Raw genomic sequence first — 22,561 nt, forward strand, 5'->3', positions numbered from 1 at the left:
TGCAGCAAATTCCATAAATCATATAGGTGTACATGGTTCCACAGTCAGAAAGAAAAAGTAATCCTTTCCAATATACTTTCCAATACTAACCAATTGCACGACAATCGTTACTTCACCCAAAAGGCTTCACACCATAATGAAATATATTAATTATTTCTTAATAATCGCATGGTTATCTCAAACTTTTCATCGGTAACTTGCGAGCATTCGAGATAAACTCCTCCGCCATCTTAAGTCGGCAACCAGATGGGTAGGGGCAATCAAGTTAATGCACAGACTTGGCACACGATTGGTGGAGAAAGTATGCCGAAGGGGTCACGTCTCTAGAGATGGAAGTCTGGAGATAATGAAGCATTAGCAGAAGGGAAAAGGCGAAGACTTATTGCTCGATTGATCTCCGTGAGAAGGTAAGGTTAAAGTGGGTAATGAGTCCTTCACGGACTGCAGATCTAAGTCAAAGGAGTAGAAGTACGTGAAAACTACCATTACAATCGATGATGAGGCATTACATAAACATTAAAATTGTGGAGATTCCACCAAAAGAATAAGAAGGATTTAATAACGCGGGACGTATGACCTGGTCAAATAATTTTTTTAAATGGGTAAATGACTCTTAGTGTAGGGGTAAAAATGAAGTAATACACGGAAAAAATTGGTAATGAAAAACTCTTAAAATTTACGAGAACATTGTCGTACCAAGTTTCATAAAAACCTTGAAATGCATTTACTACGATATGGCGACTTCTTCAGATCCTCGCATAAAGCAGCAATAGCAGAGAAGCCGAAAATTCATCAAAGCGATGTACCTTCAAACCCATTCCTCTTTACGATTGAAACGAGCAAGTTAGCTCAAATCGACTACAAATACAATAATTTATAAACACTCTTTGGACGCCTGATATTTGAATTAAGGATATATTTTTTTCTTAAGTGCTACTCTTAATCTCTATTTAAATCTTTCAGGATAAATTTGAACTTCGTCGCCATTCATGAATTTGAAGAGTTGCCCATGAGTCAATTACAGCTAAAGCGTTAATAAGGTTGACTAAAAATGGATTAAATCTGTGGCATAAATTTAGGTATTCATAATTGATGTACTCGTTATATTTTTCCATGGAGATCGCGATAAAAAAAGCGACCGGAATTTCGAAATATATACCTCCCTACCGTGAGTCCGTTAGAGCTATTTCAAATAACATTTATAAAAGTGGATAGTGATGGAGTAAATCTGAGGCATTAATATATCCGTAAATTGAATATCGATGATTCACTTGTTATATTTTTAATGGAGCTGGCGATCAAAAAATAGCGACCGAAATTTCGAAATATCTACCTGCATGAATGATGTACTAAAGACGAGACAGTATGTGTGACAAACTCCAGCGCCATTATTTTCACCCATTCAGAACGTTCTCGGGCTGGCCGGGGACCTTAATCCCTCGTAGCCATAAAGATGAGCTCATATGGCCCGCGCTGGCCATAATGAATGAAGTTCCGTGCGCATTCATTAAACGTCGGTGGGATTCATTGGGAAGCCGGTTGCCATAAAAACGAGCACTTATTCATACGGCGGGCAATTTCTCTGCCGCGTTTCTTTCCCTCTGCTGCGAGCCACCGTGGTTGAGCGCATGCCAACGCCATTCAACCGAGATACTCGCGTACGAATCCGTTGTGACACGGACGCATCTGCATAAGCACTGAGTAGCGTCCTCTCCTAACTAGTGATGGAAAAATCGATTTCGATTATAATCGAAAATCGAGTTTAAACTGCCCAAGACGAGGAAATCGAGCCTTGATCTTCGAGATTCGATCAATAATCGGTTTTTCTACATCAATCTTGATCATTTGATCTCTGCAGGTCCCAACTCAGCCTATGATAACGTGGAAGAAAATCGAGCCTTGATCTTTGATATTCGATCAATAATCGGTTTTTCGACTTCGTTCTTGACCGTTTCATTTGATCTCAGCAGCGTCCTAACTCAGCCCATAATAACGCCATTCGTCCCGAGTGAAAGACTTAAGACAAAGTTTTATTCTTTTATTTTTACGGAATGATTTTTGTTGCGACTTTCTTGTTTAAAGGAACAGAGTTTATTATCCGGTTGTAACTTCGGTGGGTACTTCTATGAACCTGAGTTAAGTTTGCTCTCCTCTGGGACAAATTCTGGGCAACGCTTTCCGTTCCTACTCTGGGTAACAAAGTCGGCGCGCGTATGGGAATGTAAAAAAGAAACTAGTAATGGAAAAATCGATTTCGATTAAAATCAAAAATCGAGATTTAAATTCCAAAGATCGAGGAAATCGAAATCGATTCTCCATCTTCGAGATTCGATCCAAAATCGATTTTTCGATCTTGACCATTTCATTTGATCTCAGCAGCATCACTATCGGCCTATGATAACCAGTGGAAATTGGAGGCGTAAAGGAAATCATTAGTTCATTAGTGTACGTTAAATTGTTAAATGTTATGAGAACCCCGATGGAAAACCTAGTGGCGTAGTTTTCGGTAGTTTGGCAGTAAATAAAATATGAATATGTATTTTTACTAGTTTTTTAATTGGTTCAATAATTAGCCCACTCACCTAATTGGAGATAATTTCGCGTGACTCACTCAGCCTCGCATTCACTAACACTAAAGATGGTCGGTAAGCGTTTATGAAAATCATAATTTCATCATTGTACGCTAAGTTGTTAAATGCTATGTAAACCCTGATGCAAATTTAATAGCGTAATTTTCGGTGATACGGCATAAAATAATATATAGATATTTATTTTTTCTAGCTTGTAAACGGGTTCAATAATTCGCCCACTCGCCTAATTGGGGATAATTTCTCGTGACTCTCTCAGCCTCGCAAATCACTAAAACAAAAGGCGGGCGGAAGGTGTTTAAGAAAATCTATCGCGATTGCCTTCCGTTTTCCGCCGAGTCTCCTTCCAAAGCGGCCGACTACGTAGTATTTCCCCTTCACCCCATAAACAAGTCTCGCCCCTCATTATGAAAGCAGCACTTTTAGGGAGCAAAAGAGAGTGTTTATTGATCACGCGACGAAGGTCTCTCGGCCCCATCGCAAAATCCACTCCCCAATCTCTCTCGCCCCGTGGCACCCAAGCCTTTAATGCCACGACCTCTGCCCTCCCGATACCTTTAACCTCTCCTCTTAACGCTCTCCTCGTTCATCTTGGCCAAATCGCATCATTACAGAGAGAGAGAGCGGTGCCTCACATTTAAATGCCATTTATATGTATACACGCGGATTCTGACGCTTTCCTTTCGACTCTTTCCATATCCTCCCGATTTCTCCGGTTCCGTTTTGCCCCTGGCTCGGAAGTTCATCGGAATTTCATTTGGCTTGGAAGCGAGATGAGGAAGCTAAATCAAGCCAATCAACGATGAGGGCATGGCCTTCTTAAATGAAGAAAACGATGAAAAAATTAAATTGACTGAATTGAATTGTTATAATTTTCAGAGGCGAAAGAAATTCATTGTCATCAGGACTGTGCAGTTCCTCAAATATATTATAAGTATTTTAAAATACATTTGTAACTGGTATTACGTATTTCGAATATACGACTTGAATGTATCTTGTATTTTTTATTTCAAATACCGATTTTTGGTATTTTCCAATTCTAAAATAATTTAAAAATGTATTTGTAAACTACTTTTGAAGTAGCTCTGATTACACTTCTGTAACATTATGCTTCGGAGTTTACTTCGTTTTCGTTAGAATCGTTCTCTTTTAATGCTTCAAACTATCATTAACTTGCCAAGATAGATTATATTTTTTAAGATCTCTTAATTTCCATACAAATGTATTTTAAAAGTGTTTAAATACTATTTTGTAGTTTATTTGCCAATAACCAAGACAAAGTAATGTTTATTTTGCAATTCAAATACATTTGGAGCGGTATTTTGTATTTCAAGTACATAAATATTGGCAGCATTTGCAATAATTTTTCTGTAAAATGACTACATCGCTAACGTGATAATAATTTACTACAGTGAATAAGTCATTTACCTGCCATTTAACTGCTAGTAATATGCAGAGGTTATGGTATATTTTGGTATTAGTAGTTTAAATTGCGACATGCATGCAGTGTCACAATACTAAAATGGGTATAATTACAAAGAGGAAATAAAGGAAAATCGCAATAGTTTATCAGAAAACATAACTACGTAGTACCGTGGTGAATTGCGAGGCTTGCGAAAGTTTCACTTCAATACATTTCCCAAATTGTGGGGAACCACTGCAGACGTCACTGTAAATTTTTTCTCCAGAGGTTGTGGCACAATTTTCTAGGAAATATCTAAATTGGTTAATCGCTGAAGCTATTTTTTTAATTAATCGAACTTAATCACTAGCAAGTGTTTTCATTTTCTGATGAAGTCGATGATTATTGAGAATAGAGTACCCAGAAGGCCACTTTATATGGAGATCCAAGGGAGAGTGAAGGCATGAGCAGATGATATCCTGGAATGTTGACTACCTACTTTGGATGTCAGTTGTTGGAATGAGTAAGGCACATAATTTCAACTTAATCTGCGAGTGATCCGCTGAGGTAATAGCATATTGGATGCTAGTAATCCTAGTGTAAATTACAACACCCACATGGAGTATTAGAATTTTAGTGGGTACACTACCTTGGCGGAAAGCAACTTTGAAAAGTAATATCAACCTCTAAAATTAAAGTAATTAAGCCTCTATTGTGAGTATAAAAATTCCTTTTAAATTGCGTCTCTTTTTCTGTATGAACCTCTTTGCAACAGATCATACTCAGCTAAAGTGTGTAATATAGCATTAATCAACGCATATTTTGAGCATCGTCGATAACACCGAGCAAAAATCGGTGAAAGTTATCCGCATGCATTGCAAAATAATAAAGCTTTTTAACCATAAATGAAGTCAATTTTGCCTCACAAATTAACAATTTCTCATAATGAATGCACTCATTCATTATGAGAAATTGGAAAAAAATCCATTCTGGTCAAACGCGTTATGCTATCTTTTTGCTTAACAGCAGAAGAACGTTGTTGTTGGCAAGAAAACGGGCCAGCAATTACTGCGACCGCCAAGGACACAGGGACAAGGACACCGCAACTCAACTAAAAGGTTCATCATATTATATCACATCTTCTATGTTATGTTAACATTATGAAGAGGCGGATCCAGATTTAATGATGGAGAGGAGGAATGGGAAGTGTTCCGTGGAACCATAGACTGTGCGATCTTTAATTAAATGTTAAATGAAGATTTATAGATTTCCTGAGGAACAAATTTTTCCAATTAATTGCCTGCTTGTTTTTAATATATATCTTTTGCAATGCTTTAGTGAAATTTTCTGATTTTCTCGACTCTTTGTCTAATGCCTGTCGTTTGTATGTCTTATGCAACGAGTCTGAATATTTTTCGTGCACGCTATAATAAAGAACATGATCATTTACTTCGGCTTTAATTAGTCTGGTTATTATCGATATTGCTGTGGTCGATGCAAATGTTAACGCGTCAATAAATTTGGTGCGTCCTTTAAAGATGACACTCGGTTTTCAATTGCAAAATTTCTCTTGAATTTAGGGTGAGATTTTTTTAGTGCGATACCTCGTGCCGCATCCTCTAGACCCGCCTCTCACATTCTGTGAAACTGCTGCATCCCACCCAGCATCAATTTAGTTTTTTTCCTTCTTTTGACCTCTATTTTTAATGTTTATTCAGTGCCTTGGAGTGTAGGCCTTGAGTAATGTTAAATTCAATTTTTTCCGACGTGTCGGTATATAAACCTTCATCAGGGCAATGAATGAATATGAGTACATACTTTTCATACATAAAAGACATATAAGGTAGTGACATTATAGGAAAAGACCAGAGATTCAATTGTAAATTAATATTAATACGTCTTTATTAGGCGAGATTGCGACTACAAAGTCCCATCTCCCATCTAACCCCTCGTCAAGCATAAAATTTATGCAGGTAAATATATAATCAAGTTGCTCATGAAATTACATGCAGAGGAAGTACATAGAAGTTCCATTTTCAATCAACAAACAAAATTATGAGTCAACAAAGTTACCATTTACCAAGTGTAAAAAGATATAAGCAAAGATGTAATTGTAAAGGAGAGCCAAGAATTTCGACATACCTTTTTTGCAATGAATTTTATTTGTTGATTGATAGTACCTAAGCTAATACAGTACATAGTTGCCTATCAATTTTGATTAAATGGATGATAAAAGTAATTTTGCTTAAATTGTCAATGCCTGATTTCTTAAAGACCTATATGCCAAGACACCGAATCAAAATTCTGTAGCTAAACTCAGTATCTGTTAGAGGAACATTTCAACACATTTCAAATTGATTACGGAGGCTTCCGCGGTGAGTTGATTAGTGATAGTTTTCCGGGTTTACACCGCGTTGATTCATGTTTTTAGACCCGAAGACGGGAGCTGGAACGCGCCCGAAACTGTCGTCCACAAAAACATGAATCAACGCGGTGTAAACCCGGAAAACTATCACCAACATTTCAAAGTTTTTTGCTAAATCAACTTTGATTAGTTAAATAATGATGCACTTTGTTTAAATTGTCGATCTCTTATTTCTTATAGACCTTTACTCCAAAATACTGAATCAACTGTCCGTGAAACTGCAGTTGCTAAACTCAGCATTCATGAAAAAAATGGAGGACACATTTCAAAATGTTCTGCTACCCTACTAGTCTGTCCTCGACCGTTTTCATTTTTTTATACGAAGACCCGTCTCGAGATCTGAAGATACAGTCCGCCGCGTTATTTATCGTGGCTCCCACCACTTCCATTCTACCTCAATTTTCGCCTCGCGCAAAAACGAAGATGAGGTAACGTCGCCACCTCTAGCTCTGTTTATGAAACGCCCGATTATTGCGGCAGATTAGGACTCTCCCGTCTCTGTAGAGGTGCTAATTCAAGCCTCTCTCTAGAGGACGACTTGTGTGCAGGATAATATTATGTGTCTCCCCGGAAAGCGGACCAAGCCCTACAGTCTGGGCTTATAATCCCAGCCGTGGGTACTTAACCGCCTCCTCTCGTCTAGTCCCGTGCATTTAAGCTTTAATTTTCATAGAGGGACGCCCATTTTGCCTATGATAAGGACCAGAGAGATAAAAGCCGCCTGTGCTTCATCACTCTCTTCCTGCAGGAAGCTCCTCTAAAACCATTAGGCACATAAGACCTCTCCAATTCCCGCATCGAGTTGGTGATTATCATCATTCCATCAATTGTGTATTAACAGACTGCGCGCAGTTCGTGTAAATCTGGTTACTGCCGTCATTTTGTAGGAATAATTGGAATAAAGGATTCAAAATTCGTTTTCCCGTTTCAATTATGTAAATCTTAAAATTGATTGGTGAATTAAAATTGCAAAATTTGAAAATAATATCAAAAAATAATGCCAGCATACTAATAGCATCAATTCTGTGCACACGCATAATTTGATACATTGTACATTACCATATGTTAGGGAAATATAGCAATTTTTTACATGCTTTTCCAACTTTCAGGATTTTCACAAGTATTATTCTTAAATGTGTTCACCATAATAGCAAAAGCGTCATTCATTGAACCTTTAACAAGTTTGGCTTGTTTGCAAAACAAATAGCGTCGAGTGTATATTTGAAAGTTAATCCTTTAAAAGTATACGAGGAGTTATCAAAAAACTACAGCTACACCCCTCGTTCGAATTGACTTCATTGAGTTCTTACGAGCGTAATAAGTATAAATACGTGGTTTACGATAAAAGCTCTTCGTTTGATATTTATACTGAATCTTACTCATAAGGAAGGAGTACAACACAAGAGCTTGTCTAATCAATGCCCGATGTACGGGGTAGATAGATAACGTAACGAGTAGATCCATTGTCATTTTAAAGCTTGGGATGCCTGAATGAATTCAATAAGACAAATTTTCAGCTAAAAAGTTTTTTTCAACGTTCTTTCATCAGGTCTATTTATCAGATTATACGCCGATTTTCCAAACTTAATGCATTATCTGCCATTTCAAACCATCTATCTCCACGGCATGTATGACATATGACCATAGTGCCTACACGATAGTTATAGATATACATTTCCACCACATTCGTGCCATGGAGATAATCGGCGTAGAAGTACGCTTCCGAACGATGCAAAAATTACATACGGACACCTTCGCCATCTAACTACTCAGTCGGCGTAGAGGTCCACTGAATATCAATCAAATTTCAAGGAAATGATTTTTGTAATTGATAACTTCAGGCTTAAAGATGTGAAAACTTTCCACTGTGGAAAATTTGCATGAATATGTAACTATGTTGTGAAACCCAGTTCGCACCTTTTTAATTATGCAACTAAACCTCTCAAAGGTTTATTCTTTTATTTTCCAGAATGCTTTTATTGTGAGCTTCTGATTCGAAGGAACAGAGCACATTATCAACTTGAAACTTCGGTGGGTACATCTATGAGCCTGAGTCAAGTTTGCTCTCCCCAGGGACAAATTCTTGTCAGTGTCCCCCCTCCCCAGTAAGGGAAGGCGCGCTTATGAGAATGGTAAAAGGAAACTTGTAATAGAAAAATCGATTCAGATTAAAACCTAAAATCAAGTTTTAATTCCAAATGTCTTGCTAATGGATATACTGGCTTGATCTTCGAGTTTCGACCAAAACTCGATTTTTCGACTTCAATCATGACCATTTCGTTTCCTCTCAGTAGCGTCCCAATTGAAAGAGTTTTTTCTATTATCGATCATTAAGAAAGCATCGCAATCAGTTGATCTTTCTAAAAACTTATATGAAGAAGATAGGTTCCAAGTGGTGATCCCAAAACTGCGTGCATATGTGAATTTTTACTTCTAATAATTCAAGAATTTGTTCTGACAATGAGTACATTTTTTCTACTACCGCTACTACTTAAATGAGTATTTTGAGTGTTTTTGGAATGAATAGGGAATATGTTATGGTAAAAATTGAAAAATAACTAGATTTTTTCGATTAATCGATCTTTTTGCACAAATTTCAATTATTCTGCTACTCGAATGAGAATTTCGAAGGTTTTTCGAATAAATGATAAATATTTCATCGTGCAAACTAACAAAAAAGCTGTAAATGTTTTCAAATAATCGTTTAGGTTCAAATTTCGACTTTGTTCATTAACGTTTTTCACTTGGTTTGAAAATCGATTGCTCGAAATACCGATTTTTACCGAAATTTTTCCATCATTAGGAAAGAAAAAGAGTAACTATTCACTATTCATTAAATGTTTTAGACTTATTTTGTGTGCTTCAGACTGTTAAAGGACTCATTACAAGGTCGCGGAATGCGAAAATAACAAAAGAACATCGAGAAGCGAGATAGTTAACTATTAACACTTGTTCAATGTTCATGTTTTAGACGGATTTTTTGTACGATGGACCGTGAGACGACTGATTATAAGTGCGCGGAATGCGAAATTAACAATAGATCTGAAGTTTTTCTTTTCCTCCCACGCTTTTTTTTCTTCTATCCTCCCAGATTTCATTCCTTTTCGTCCACTTCCACCTTCAAACCCCTAGGGTGATTGCGACGACACGATCCTCACCCACCCAACCAATCCAACCCTCCCACGCGTACAGGAAGACCGCCATTGCTGCGAAGACGTGAGTCTGTGTAAGTGTGGTAGATAGAGGTTGGGAAGGGATGAGAAGAATAGGGAGGAACACACGAAGGAAAAAGACCATAAGGCTCGTGGTCTCATAAAGAGGAAGCAAGGATTACCGCACCACACTTCGACCCCTAACACTTTTTTTCACCCCCGTTGAAAAAGAGAAAAAAACCTTCCAACGACCAACCTTTTCTATTCGGTAGGCTAAACCGATTTTGACTCGGAGATCCCATGAATAGCCCTCCCCTTTGCACACTTTGAATCCTTCACCATTTACCCCTTGCTCTCAGTCACACGCAAGCTCACATGGATACCTCTCTCATTCTCACTTCCTCTTTTGAGCCGGTGGAAGATTTCGATACCGAACGCAGGACATGCACTTCGTGCGGTCAACGATTCACATTCTCGTCCGCACATACAATGTCACAAGCGCTTCCCTTTTCTGGTTCACATGCTATAGAGTCCCCGCCTCGTAAGACGTAATGGTGTTCACGCCTCGATCTTCCCTTTTACTCAGACGAGCCTGCTTCCGTCTATCCAACAATACGTGGGCACCACCCGTCTCCGTTTCGATGTATATGCACTTTGTACTTCCCATGTTACTTCCTATAGGTTCTACACCCAAGGGGGCAGCATATAGGAAACTACGCTCAGATCTTCCTGCATTGAAGGAATTGATTTTTGAGAATTTGTAACTCGATAATGACGCTAGTGTTGAAACCGTGGACGGCAATAGGTAGTCAGTGAGGAACAAACGGAGTGAATTTTATTTTCCGTTATCACGGTACCACGAATTTTAGCTCTAAACGTAAAACAGTAGCAAAATGCTGCGACATGTTGAATTTTATCGTTGAAAATCTCAGAAAATAATGGCCCAATTCCATGCCGGAGAAGAGTAATTTCTGTTGCCACTTCGGTCGCATTTTAATCGGTTTTCAGAAATGTCCGCGGCGCGGTGATGAGTGCAATGCGATCCACTTTTTCCATTATTTAGCAATACAATGTCTATCTGTGGCGTAACTATGGGGGGGGGGGAGTAGGGGATAGTTCCCCGTAAAGCCTCAGAGAAATAAAAATAATAAATGAAAAGCTATTATCTAGTTTTGACGCATAGTAAATATTAACGTAACTTTTTAATGAAACCCAAATTTTAAATGCCAAAATTATGTAAAATACATTTGCAGGAATGTCATTTTTCTATAATTTTCCAAAACAGGGAGGGGGTTGAGAGGTCGCCCTTCCACATCCCCCCAAACATATTCCTAGTTACGCCACTGATGTTTCTGATTTCGAGGCACAGCATTGAAAATTTATGAATTTTATAGATCACATCATCCCGTATATAATTGCGGTTAAAATCGCTGATTATACCTTTTTTCTCATGAAACTCGAATCAGTTCGTCCGTCAGCGACGCGAGTGGCGAATTTTGTAACCCCATTTAAATGTGCGGTGGTTGACAACACATTTGGAGGCCGGAGTGAGGATCCTTTTTTGTAATATTCGTGGTTGTACCATATGAGTCGATCCAAAGGAGATACGAGTCAACCGTCCGGTATACCCGACAGCGTCAATTTTCTTTGGATGTCCTAATGTGAATATTCGTAATTCATTTGGGCTTTATACATGGGTCTATCGAAAAGGTTTACCCTCTCCGTCAATTTATTTTGATTAAACTATAGAGGCATTTAATAAATATTTTGTTTATAGTTTAGCAATTCTAAAAGGTCGAGTCTTTCTCTTAGATTGTAATATGCCACATGTTCTGCATTACCCAAAATACAAAAACTGGATGAATATTCCTCAATGATTTATCAGAATCCTTTTCTTAAGTTACGTATAAAAAGTAATTTTTGTTGGAAGGAAAGCTTTGCGAGTTCTTTATTTGGGAAATATTATAGCTTCATTCAATGTTCCGTGGCACTCCCAGAAGAAAATTTTGAAGGGAAATTGGCTAAGGAATATAATCACGGATTTAATTAAAACTAATCGAAATTCTTTTACTTCGTTTCGTTTTTATTGTATATACACACAAGTCATTTCTCTTCCGTGACTATAGCACCCAAGTATTATTAATACCTTACTTATAAACCAAAATAATTTGGATTAAATTTGATTTGTTCGACCGCTTTGTACCATTCCCTATGTACCACATTAAATATTTAAGATTCTTTTTCCTAGAATATTTCCTCTTCCATTCAATATCACAATTCATAATTTTTTAAGCAAATCACGCCTCAATATGACTAGGATATTACACTACACATAGTCGTTTTAAATATTTTTCAGGCAATTAATTTTTTATTCATCAAATATTTATTAATTAAACATATTCACCTACGCTTATTTTAATGGTTGTTTTAATAATGGTCTTAATGAAGTCACCATCCCAATTTTAACCGATGCAGTTGTAAATAAATAAAGGGCAAATTCCGAATGAAAGTTTATTTCGACACGTTAAAAATTACACCAGGGAAAAATCATAGCTGACAACGGAAGCAATTATTTTTATTTTTTAGCATCTGACGCACGTGACGCACGCGTTGCTGGCTACCTAAATTTTAAAGTATTGTATAGTAAATCTGCGTGACTCAGCCCATCCTATCAACTAAGTTGATTCTCAAATTCCCATTAAGTGCGCAAGGTGATAGCGCAGCTACTGTTTTGAGCGAAATATCGGCTAGGGACATCTCGGAGGATTGAGGTTAAGTAAAGATTTTTTTCTTCATCTACTCCATTCGGGTCGATGATGTAAGGTATTAGGGCGGTCACCTCTTCGAGTACAGAAGCGTACCGAGAGAGATAAGGGCATTACTAGCATGTTCCACTGCCGAGGGAGTAGTATTGTCGTAAACGAGTCTAGGGAGGCCTGGCAGCGAGTAAACAGGAAATATTAATGGTACGTATATAGGGAGAAGATGTGAATCACTACAATCACCAGAATTCTGCCTACTCCTGCGTCTCCAATGCGGTCATTTTGGCCCCTTAGTCATGTCAACCGCAACCTAAAGATCATTATTCTGAAAATCGGTCTGCTGCAACAATCATTCGTATAAAAATAAAACTAACTAATTACCTAACTGTTTCGAGGATTCTGGATATTTAGAAAAATATACAAAAGTTATGAATTAAGTAATTATTATGAGCTTCGCTAAATATACGTCAATATGCCTACTCATATAATGCTGCAGCCTGGCTGATCATTCATCAAAATCGAATGCAGGTCAGTTTTAACGAACATCTCTAATAACGTATCAATAAATAAAACAAATTCATGATTCCCCACTTTTTGATATTATTAGAGTAGCTCTTTAAAATATCAATTCCAGTATGGTATTTAAAAAATTTAATATCCTATAATTACACAGGCGAATTTTCTCAAGTATTTTGACCCAAAATACCTTAATAAAAGTACAAAAAAGCTTCTTTCGCTTTCTAGTTACTAGATTACTAGATCATAGGTAGATACTTTTACGTGTATGTTTCTATGTATGTTGCCATAATTTTTTAAAATAAACAAGGTTGTTGGTTACACTACATTTTAAAGAAAGTCGTCGTTTAATTTGCTTCATATTGAATTAAAAAGTAATAGAGTTCTTAATAGATACTTTAACGTGTATGTTTTTATATGTGTTGCTATGATGTTTTAAAATAAACAAGATTGCTTGTTATGATCCATTTCAAAAGAAATTTGTCGTTTAACTTGCTTCCGAGTTACTAAGAATTACTTGATTTCTTGATAGATGCTTTTACAAGTATATTTCTATGTACGTTGGAGCGATGTTTTAAAATAAATAAAAATTTAAATAAGTTTGTTGGTTACAATCCATTTCAAAAGATTATCATCGATTAATTTGCTTCCTTATTACAAGATATACTAGATTTCTTGATAGATACTTTTAAATTAAGTTCATATTTACTAGGGAAACTGTAACTGGGCCTGGTTACGTACCATTTGAAAATAAAGTCATCGTTAAATTTGATCTCTAGCTACTAAGAAATGCTATATGTTTCATGATAGATACTTTTACGTGCATGTTTCTGTGCATACTACGAAGTTTATGAATTTAAAAAAGTCTTTAAAAGAAAGTTTTCGTTCAAATAACTTACCTTAAATTTATTGACAAGATTTACTATATTTCTTGTTAGACACTTTTAAATTAAGTTCATATTTATTAGGGAAACTATAACTGGGCATGGTTACCTTATTGCCGCTTTTTTTTACCTCTATTCCCATTTCTGGAATGTAGTGCAGCGTCCTTTGGACTTGGCGAGATATACATTGGACGCGTCATCCGTGAAATTATGCCCTGCCAAGCGAGCCGACCGGGCAAGCGTTTAATTAGGGGGGGGGGTCGCTATCAAGAAAATATTTTCGAATAAATCCCCGGATAGATGTCTCCTCGTGGCGAGAGAGGGCCGTGTGCACGTGGTTAAGACGGGATTTCGTCCCGGGCTGGCGCGCGCTCGTGGTCTGCAATGCAGCTCGCGGCTTATCAGGGAACCCGCAGCCAACCATTTCAACACGACCCCTTCCACGGACCCCCTTTTTACCCTCACAAAACCACCCCTTCCCTATCGCCTATCCCTCATTCTCCTCCTCCTCCCCACATCTTTCTCACTATTACCACCTACATCCCGTGATAGGCATGGGAGTGAACTTAAGAGAACGAATCATTCCACCTCGACCGGTGGCATTTCGACTTAATTTCATTAGAAATTACCTGTTTAAATAATTATAAACAAAGATATCTCGGTAATTTCTCAAATTCAAACTATTATATTAGGCATTCAAGCAATAGGGTGGTTTCCTATTTTTTTTATTGCCTAAATCGAAAGTTTATAACTCCTGGAGTACGTATTTCAAGCTTTTAGATCTTTAAATGACGATACCTATTTTTCGCGATTATATGAAACGTGAAAATTTTCAAGCGCGCGAAAACACGACGACTAAGTGTGCTTGGAAAAGCCCGTGTGTCGTCATTCTGGTTCCGGCGGCCGCTGTGTGAGCCCACCTTGGTGCGAGGCTATGAGCGCCGCTTAGATGCAGGCTGCTAGCAGGTAGCAGAGTACCATGCTAGCAGGTACGCTTGGCTTAAATAAGGATTATTAATACCCCATCAAACGAAGAAAACTTTCCGACCTCAGCCAGTTTTAATAAGTGATTATTAAGACATGTTTCCCTGAGCTTTGCGCCTCATTCATGCATTGGTAATCTCAGACGATGTATAACTCCTATCTACTCGTATAGAAACTAGGTCCCTGTGACGTCACGTGGAAAGGCATCGCATGGGCGCCAATCTGGACTTTTTAAATGAGGTTAAAGTTGACCATTAATATTTATCTAAACTGGGATTTCTAAAACCAAATAATTGGTATATTATGGTTACACGAATGGTGGGTAACGATTCGCAATCCATGCCTTTCGTTTTATTTGATGAAGAAAACTACCCTATTGTCAAAATGTCCTCTTGCTATAATGAAAAGTAAAGAAAACTTTGTAATTCCGCATACATACTTAACGTACGACCTGGGTTTCGACGTGCCTCGCCATCATCTGGTATAAATGCATGGAAGGCAGAGAACAATGCATATGTAGCAGATAATGGCGAACCACATCTAAATCTAGGTCGTACATTAAACATTAATTTGGAATTACAAAGTTTTCTTTACTTTTCATTATGTTAAGTGGATACCATAAAGTCGCGCCTGAAACAAATAATTATATATTTTTTTCCTCATTTCCTCATTTCCTCATTTCAAAATGATAAGGTAATCCTGAGGAGCCTGACAAATCTCCTCGTAACGAATTCTAGATACAGAACATAATTTAATAACTAACAAAAAAACTATATAAGGAAATATAATTTACTTAATAAAAAAACACAAAGAGTTGTTTTAAAGAAACTGATATTATGCATTTTAATACATTTATTAAAGTGTTAACCACCATATCAATTGTAACAATGCGAATTACCATCCAAAAAAATCAAATAAAACGACATTCAGTACCCCTGCGAATGATTCCGAGTCGGAGCTCGAAACGTCGGCAAAAAGGTGTTTTTCACCCGCTGGGAATCCTGAGAAAAGTTTATCCATGAAAAGTTAGTTTGAAACAAGTAATAATGACAATTTTTTGCGGAGAGATGTCGTGGAGCAACATATCGAATGATAAACATAGATATGGTACTGATCACTAATTTTATTTTAACAGGATACAACACGTGCGTCGATTGCAACACAATCATCATCAGAACACATCATTGCGTGGCGTACTGTGTACTGATTAACATAACATCTTTGAATTGTCACGGCTTGTACAATAGAACTTTCCAGAAGTTTGCCTAAACATCGGATATAAAACTTAACATTTGAGAAATTACTGATGAAAAATGATCAAGTTTGATATACTGTGAATATTTTACAAAGATCTGCGCAAAATATCATGGCATTCAAAAGACGATAGCACAACCTTTAAATGAGTCATAAGTTGCTTAAAAAAGATCGGAAAATTCTTTTTTCTTGGATAATCAATGGATTAATAACAATAATTAATTGCGTCTTCATACTTACTGGGCGTACGGAGAAAAAAATTTATTTCAAATTCTACTGTGTCAAAATATTTTAATATAATACATACAGATAATATTTTAATAAAAAATTAATTCCCAATATTTCTCAAAATAAAATTTATGCATAATAGATACATTCAAAAATTGGCAAGGCACTCCATGTACTCTGGAAATTTCAATGTAATAGCATGAGTGATGAGTGCTTAATAGGAGGATGTATGAGAGCGTTTACATTTTACATTTAAATATTTACTGAGCGTTTTCTCCGTGCAAATTTTCGTTAGAACCTGAGTTAAAACCGCGATCGATCTGATTACTCCCTTAAGGGTGAGTTGATGCCCATTTTCTCTATGAGAAATACCAAATAGATTTGAAAATTTGTCATGTCAAAATAACTAACTCTTTCACCCTGAATGTGTAGTAACGACACACCTTCTGCTTAGTCTGGTATGAGCTCTACCCCCACCAAATCATATCAACTTCCGGGTTCAAGCACTGAAGGATTGACATACACCCTTCGAGAAAATAACCTTTCAATTTCACAGATTCAAGTCTTTTCCTGTGGTCACACATTTTGTTCGTACGTTAGTATCACCTGTTGACAAGCTGACGCCCAGCATCGCATCAAAAACCAGCCCACACAAGTCTCTGGTGGTCCATTCTCCTCCGAAAGAGATCTTCTTCTCGATGTTACCGCTAATTGAGGCTGGCCTGCGTCGAGGTGGGTACGCCATTGTCTCACGGATGGGACGGCAGTTATAATATGTATTCGCAGCACAGATTTCGGCAGTAAAAGTGTCCCGTCTCGAGAGAATTTTCTCCTTCACCACGGAAATTCGAGTGTCTCTACGGATGATTAATCTTTTTTTTACGGTGCCAGAGTTCAATCTTTCCTTCTCCTCTCCGTAACTCTTCACCCACGAAATCCTCTCCGAGACTTTGTCCTTCGACTTTCGTGGGCTACATAAACCTGCGAAACATAAACTTTGTGTTTTTACGAGTCATTTTTATCACTTTTTCTCTCTACGCCGGTGCCCTACCCTTCTTCTCCTTCCACAACCCCCTTCGCAAGCCTTGACCGAAAGCAAAATAAAGAACCGCCGTGTGAGAAGATGCTGTCATTGTCGCCCGAACAAAGCGGTGACATGAGAAACCATTGTTGAAACGGTTGTAAAAAAAATATAATACTTCGTGTGGGGGGAGAAAAAGTATTCGCCGCGGTCGGAAAGATTCTTCGTCCCCTTGTGAGGAGATAAAAGAAGGCGTCCTCTTCTATGGCGGCGAAAATATGTCGCATCCCTTATTTGGTCGTACGAAACAGTTGATGTGCAGCAAAGCGCAACAGCTGCCGTTAAACCGGGATGGCGGAAATTTCGGATGTTTGTACGGCGGTAGCACGGAGGTATTTTTCGGTCCGAGTTGGACAAACACTCTTCCTATCTGAAGCGAAAAAGAGCGCTCCGTGTTTCCAGAGCGGCTGTACAAATAGGAGGCAGGCGAAGAGATAGGAGTCGTCATTTCGTGTGCGTTCACTAACTAAAATTTTAATGTTCCACCGCTGTGGTTGCGAAAGCTTGTAAAAAAATTATATTCACGTGGAAGAAGAAAGTATGTGCGTGGGAGTGAATTGCACTGCACTTTTTTTTTATAAAATATGAAAGAAGCGGTGACTAGCTTTGAACAGAATGATGCTTTCGCCCTTAATTTTTTCCCTCTGTATTTCCTCTCTCGAGAGAAGAAGGCGTATATTTTTATTCCAGGGCTCGTTGATAAATGTCAGAATATCATGTTGAAGGTTGAGTGCCACGTCGAGTGTAGGCGGGAACATTTATTTTTTTTTTATTTTTTAAGTCAAGAGTTGAAAATCGAGAAAAAAAATGTCGTGAGGAAAAGGGCTTCATTACGAATTAACCTTTGCTCGATGGACAAAAACGAAATTTGTCGCACTCCAGCTTCCCTGACACTTTCATGCGGCAAGCAAGAGGGAAGTCTAACGTGCAGCAGAGAGGGCTCAGCCATGGGTGAAATTCATGCCCCAAAAACTCGGTCGCATTTTTCATCTCGACTTCTACGCGACTTGAGTGTTTCCGACCTCCGGCAATAGTACCGCTACTGTGCAATCCCCTCTTGGGGTCATAGTCCTCCAAGGTGAGACAGATATGAAAATTATCACGCAGGGTTCAGTCACAGGATGCTTTGGCTGTTCAATCAATAATTTCATGCGAGTACCAAGAAGGGAAAACGAAAAAAAAGATGGGACATACAAACTCTCTTCTATGGAATAAGAAAATCACATGAGAAAATGGGAAAACACGATCTATTGCTCAATCCCATTCTGGCGATAGTCAAAAATTAACATGAAATAAATGACCTTTTCCACTTTCAAAAGCACAGCTAGAACATGCAGACAACTTTTAGCAGAAGAACTATCTATGTAATTATGAGGCTAGGAATATTATGGAAATTAATCAATTCTAAGCGCGCGTTACTGCTCGATAAGGCGGCCATATTCCAGGTATATCTTCATTGAGATCCTCAATTTTATACAGTAGATATTTTAGAAGCATTTCTCTTATTGGTCGTAACAACTGACGTAGTGGAGAAAATGGAAGCAAATTAGCAGCGAAAAAACGTTAATAGATTAAAAACTTGATTTCTGGAGATGAAGTTTGTTCCGTTTCACTTGAACACGTTCTTTGCTCCCCTCACCGCTAGTTAAAAAACAGTAAAATTGTGAGAGAAATTACTTTTTTCGGAAAGTATTGGTATAAGTATAAGAATGAGTTCCAAATAAATGTTCAGATATTGTCCTTACACACGAGGGCGTACCCAGGAACAAAACTAGGAGGGGGGGGGGCAAGCCATGGTTGCTAAAGTTGTAGGTAAGATTTAAGCATGGAAAAAGTGAATGAAATCAACATTTTAAGGAAACTGTAACAGCTCTTTATTAGTTTTTAAAATTATTTGCTGGAAAAAAATATTATTTTCCTTAGAGACATATGCAGTTTTTGCTTCTAGGGGGGGCAGCTGCCCCTCGCTGGGTACGGCCATGCTTACACACGCTACTCGCTACCATCTGCTTATACTGAATCTTATTGTAATCCTGGGAATTGATTTTGTTTCAATACCTGGTGAAGCCTTTAAAATAGTAAATGCCATCACTTCAAATCACTGAAAGTGTACAAGATGTGGGTGCGAAGAAGAATCTAGAAAGTGAATTGGAAGATTAAGATGAGGAACAATGAAGTCATCGACATTGCGAGAGAGAAGAGAAAACTTTTAGATGAGATGCATAGGAAATAAACGGTATTGATAGGGAAAATGGAGGTAAATGATTTGCAAAAAACCGTCAATCAGTTAACTGACTGAGCGGAGAGGGGATGTTAATTGCCTGCTTCGAAGGAAGAATCTTAAGAAAGCGGGGTAAGAATAAGTGTAGAATAGACTTCATAGAGGGAATGAAAGGATGAAGAGTGAAGTGCATTTGGAACAGGCGGAGTGGTTCGCCAAATTCCCCCGTGAAAACCAACCCCTACCTTGTGAGCTAATGAACGCTCTAGGGAGGTATAGCAGCTGAGTGAAATAATGTTTCATTGCACGGAATTGCATTTCAAAGAAATTTTCGCAAACCTGATTGCATGAGAGAAACCTTCTCAAACCTGGGTAGGTACGTGTGTACCTGAGTACTTCGCGTAAATGTGTTCACCAGATCAAATCAAGGAGGCGATTGATTTACCGAGTTCGTGTTTGTCTCTTCTAGTGACACTTTGCTTTTTCTGCCCTTTTCCATAACTTTTTGTCTTAGTATTTCTATCACTCATTTACCTTTTCCTACCCAATTCTTCTCTATATACCATTCCTTTTCCATATTTCCACTAAAGAGTTAGGCTTTGGGGAATTATTTCACTAACCTAACCGTATTGTGACTAGTATAAATACTTATATGGTGAAAACATTTTGGTGCTCTCACGGCGCATTATGTGGGTAAACTTCTCTTGGGATACCCACCGGGTTTATAAAGTCATTTCTGCCGAGGTTTCGAGCTCCGACTCAGGGCTCATCCTCAGGGCTGCTGAATGGCGTTTCAAGGAAATTGACCTCCTTATCGTGGAGTTATTTGTAATAGTTTTATAATAGTAACAACAGTATTACTGCACTTACCGACGTACCCACATAAATTTGATTTTCACGAGAAAATTCATGAAAAATACAATACAAAACTAAGGAATTAGAAGCGGTCACCGTCGTTCTTTTATCAAATTTAAAGATAAAGATAAAGAAATGTTTATTTTACTTGGACTCTTGGTCCACTAAGAACATACAAAGGTATACATTAGTATGAGAGCTCGAGTACACAGAAAAATTGGATACATTCCATAAATGATATAATAATGTTAACAGATAATACTAGCATATTGGTAAAATTAATTTTTATCGTGTAATAGCATTTTATTGAAAAGTATATTTTTGAAAGACATCAATGATTTGGAGTTTTACGTGTGCATCATGGATAAAATGGTAGAGGGCAATCGGTAGACGTGATCCACTCTATTTAAGATTAAAGATGCCTCTTAATTGAAAACATCCTCTACACACCTGATTTTTTTGGCTTGTATTCAGCAAAGGCTAATCCGTTTTTTCCTTCCCTCTGCAGCCTGCGAGTGCCACCCGATTGGAGCTTCGGGCCGCACCTGCAACCAGACGACGGGTCAGTGCCCTTGCAAGGACGGGGTCACAGGAACGACGTGCAACCGATGCGCCAAGGGTTACCAGCAGAGCAGGTCCCACATCGCACCATGCATCAGTGAGTATTTTAATCTATATCCGCCCTCCACCGTCTCGCGGATTCGCCCGCCAGAAATTTCATTTCATCTTGACCGAAGGGAACGCCACGCCTGGAGAACCATAGCGCGTGGTAGCCCGCTTGTTTTTTGTTGTCCTGGTGTATTTATGGGAAGGCTTCGTGAAAATATGCCTCGAATATCCTTTCCCAAGTAAAAATTATTGTCAATCACCACGGTTCAGCTGTGCAACTAGCTTAGCCGAAAATAACATTTTACAAATGTAAAATATTTATTCCCCTGCACTTCTACTGGTAATAAATAAGATTACAGCCATTGGAAATCTTACGATAGCGGCAACAATAGTATGAAAGTATGGATGAAAAGTTCTCGGGCTTTCCACCGGGTAATAAAATCCTTCTCCGCCCGGGTGGAGAAGGATTTTATTACTCGGTGGAAAGCCCGAGAACTTTTCATCCAACACCTACGCCGGGAAAACACCCGATTATATTCCAGTATGAAAGTATGTTCACGACGATATATGGACAGTTTAATACATGACGAACGATCGGAAAACTCCGACCACAATCAAGAAGTAATTGTTGCACTTTCATTTTATGAATCAGAGGCGATATAAGGAATAGAATACTTGATTATATACGTACACTGTTTGAGACTAACAATAAGTCCGAAAATGGTCAAACCAAGATGGCGGAATTTTGATCACGCTTAAAACTCGAATACAGAGCCTCCAGTGTACTCACAACCTCCTTGTTTCTATGCCTATGGACTTCGATCATGTAAACGGTAACTGCGTTGCTGGGGAAAAATATTGGTCGCAACCTAATAAGTTTTTCATGATGAGAAATGAGAAGCTTGCACTGGACCACTAGTCTTACGCGCCTTACGCAGTGCATGCATACCCTGAAGCAAGTATCTTATAACCGTTTCGCGAATGGGCACCTCAGGTAAAAATATAAGCAATTTCACCCAAGTGAGCCGGGCTGATGTTGCGACCAACTGCCTCAATGGTAAAGTGGCATATCTCTTTATGTTTATGATCGAAGCCTGTGGTCAGGGCCTCCATAGCAATTCTTTCCATGGTCACGCGCTCTGCCTGGCCTATCTATATCAAATTTGTCTAATTTGTAGGATATGATTTCTATTTAAAATAAGTACCTCTACCTTAGATAGTTTTTCAACCTGTCCCATTTGCTATTTTCAATATGCTAGCAAATGTTTAATTTTCAACATCAATACCAACTTTAAAAAGTAAATAGCGTATTGGTTGAACTTGTGTCGATTTATCTCACTGAATATTACTGCAATTACAGAATTGAGGATTAAGTTACAAATGTTAAACCCAGAAACCTCAGGAACTTGAATCAAAGAGGAGCACATCTAGATATTGTCTATATTAACTCCAATCCTTTATTTCATTAGTTAATGTATGGTAAACGACACACAGAACTCCGTAATGACAATAAATACCCCTTATTGGAGAAAAAAACATTAAATAATGAGAATAACTAAGTTTTATGCTCCCTGTTACAGCACATTCAGTTTTGAAAAAA

General features: G+C 38.1%; 1 protein-coding gene across 2 annotated transcripts in view; it reads left to right on the plus strand.

Annotated features, from left to right (window-relative positions):
* LOC124165261 (netrin-1-like) overlaps positions 1–22,561 on the plus strand; it is a 119,780-nt gene that overhangs the window by 12,162 nt on the left and 85,057 nt on the right. For both annotated transcript variants that reach the window (XM_046542585.1, XM_046542586.1), the window contains exon 2: positions 20,861–21,010. In XM_046542585.1, the coding sequence (XP_046398541.1) occupies positions 20,861–21,010 (150 nt within the window). The remainder of the gene's footprint in view (positions 1–20,860; positions 21,011–22,561) is intronic.

The sequence above is a fragment of the Ischnura elegans genome, chromosome 9 (assembly GCF_921293095.1).
Source record: "Ischnura elegans chromosome 9, ioIscEleg1.1, whole genome shotgun sequence".
In the NCBI taxonomy this organism is placed as follows: Eukaryota; Metazoa; Arthropoda; class Insecta; order Odonata; family Coenagrionidae; genus Ischnura; species Ischnura elegans.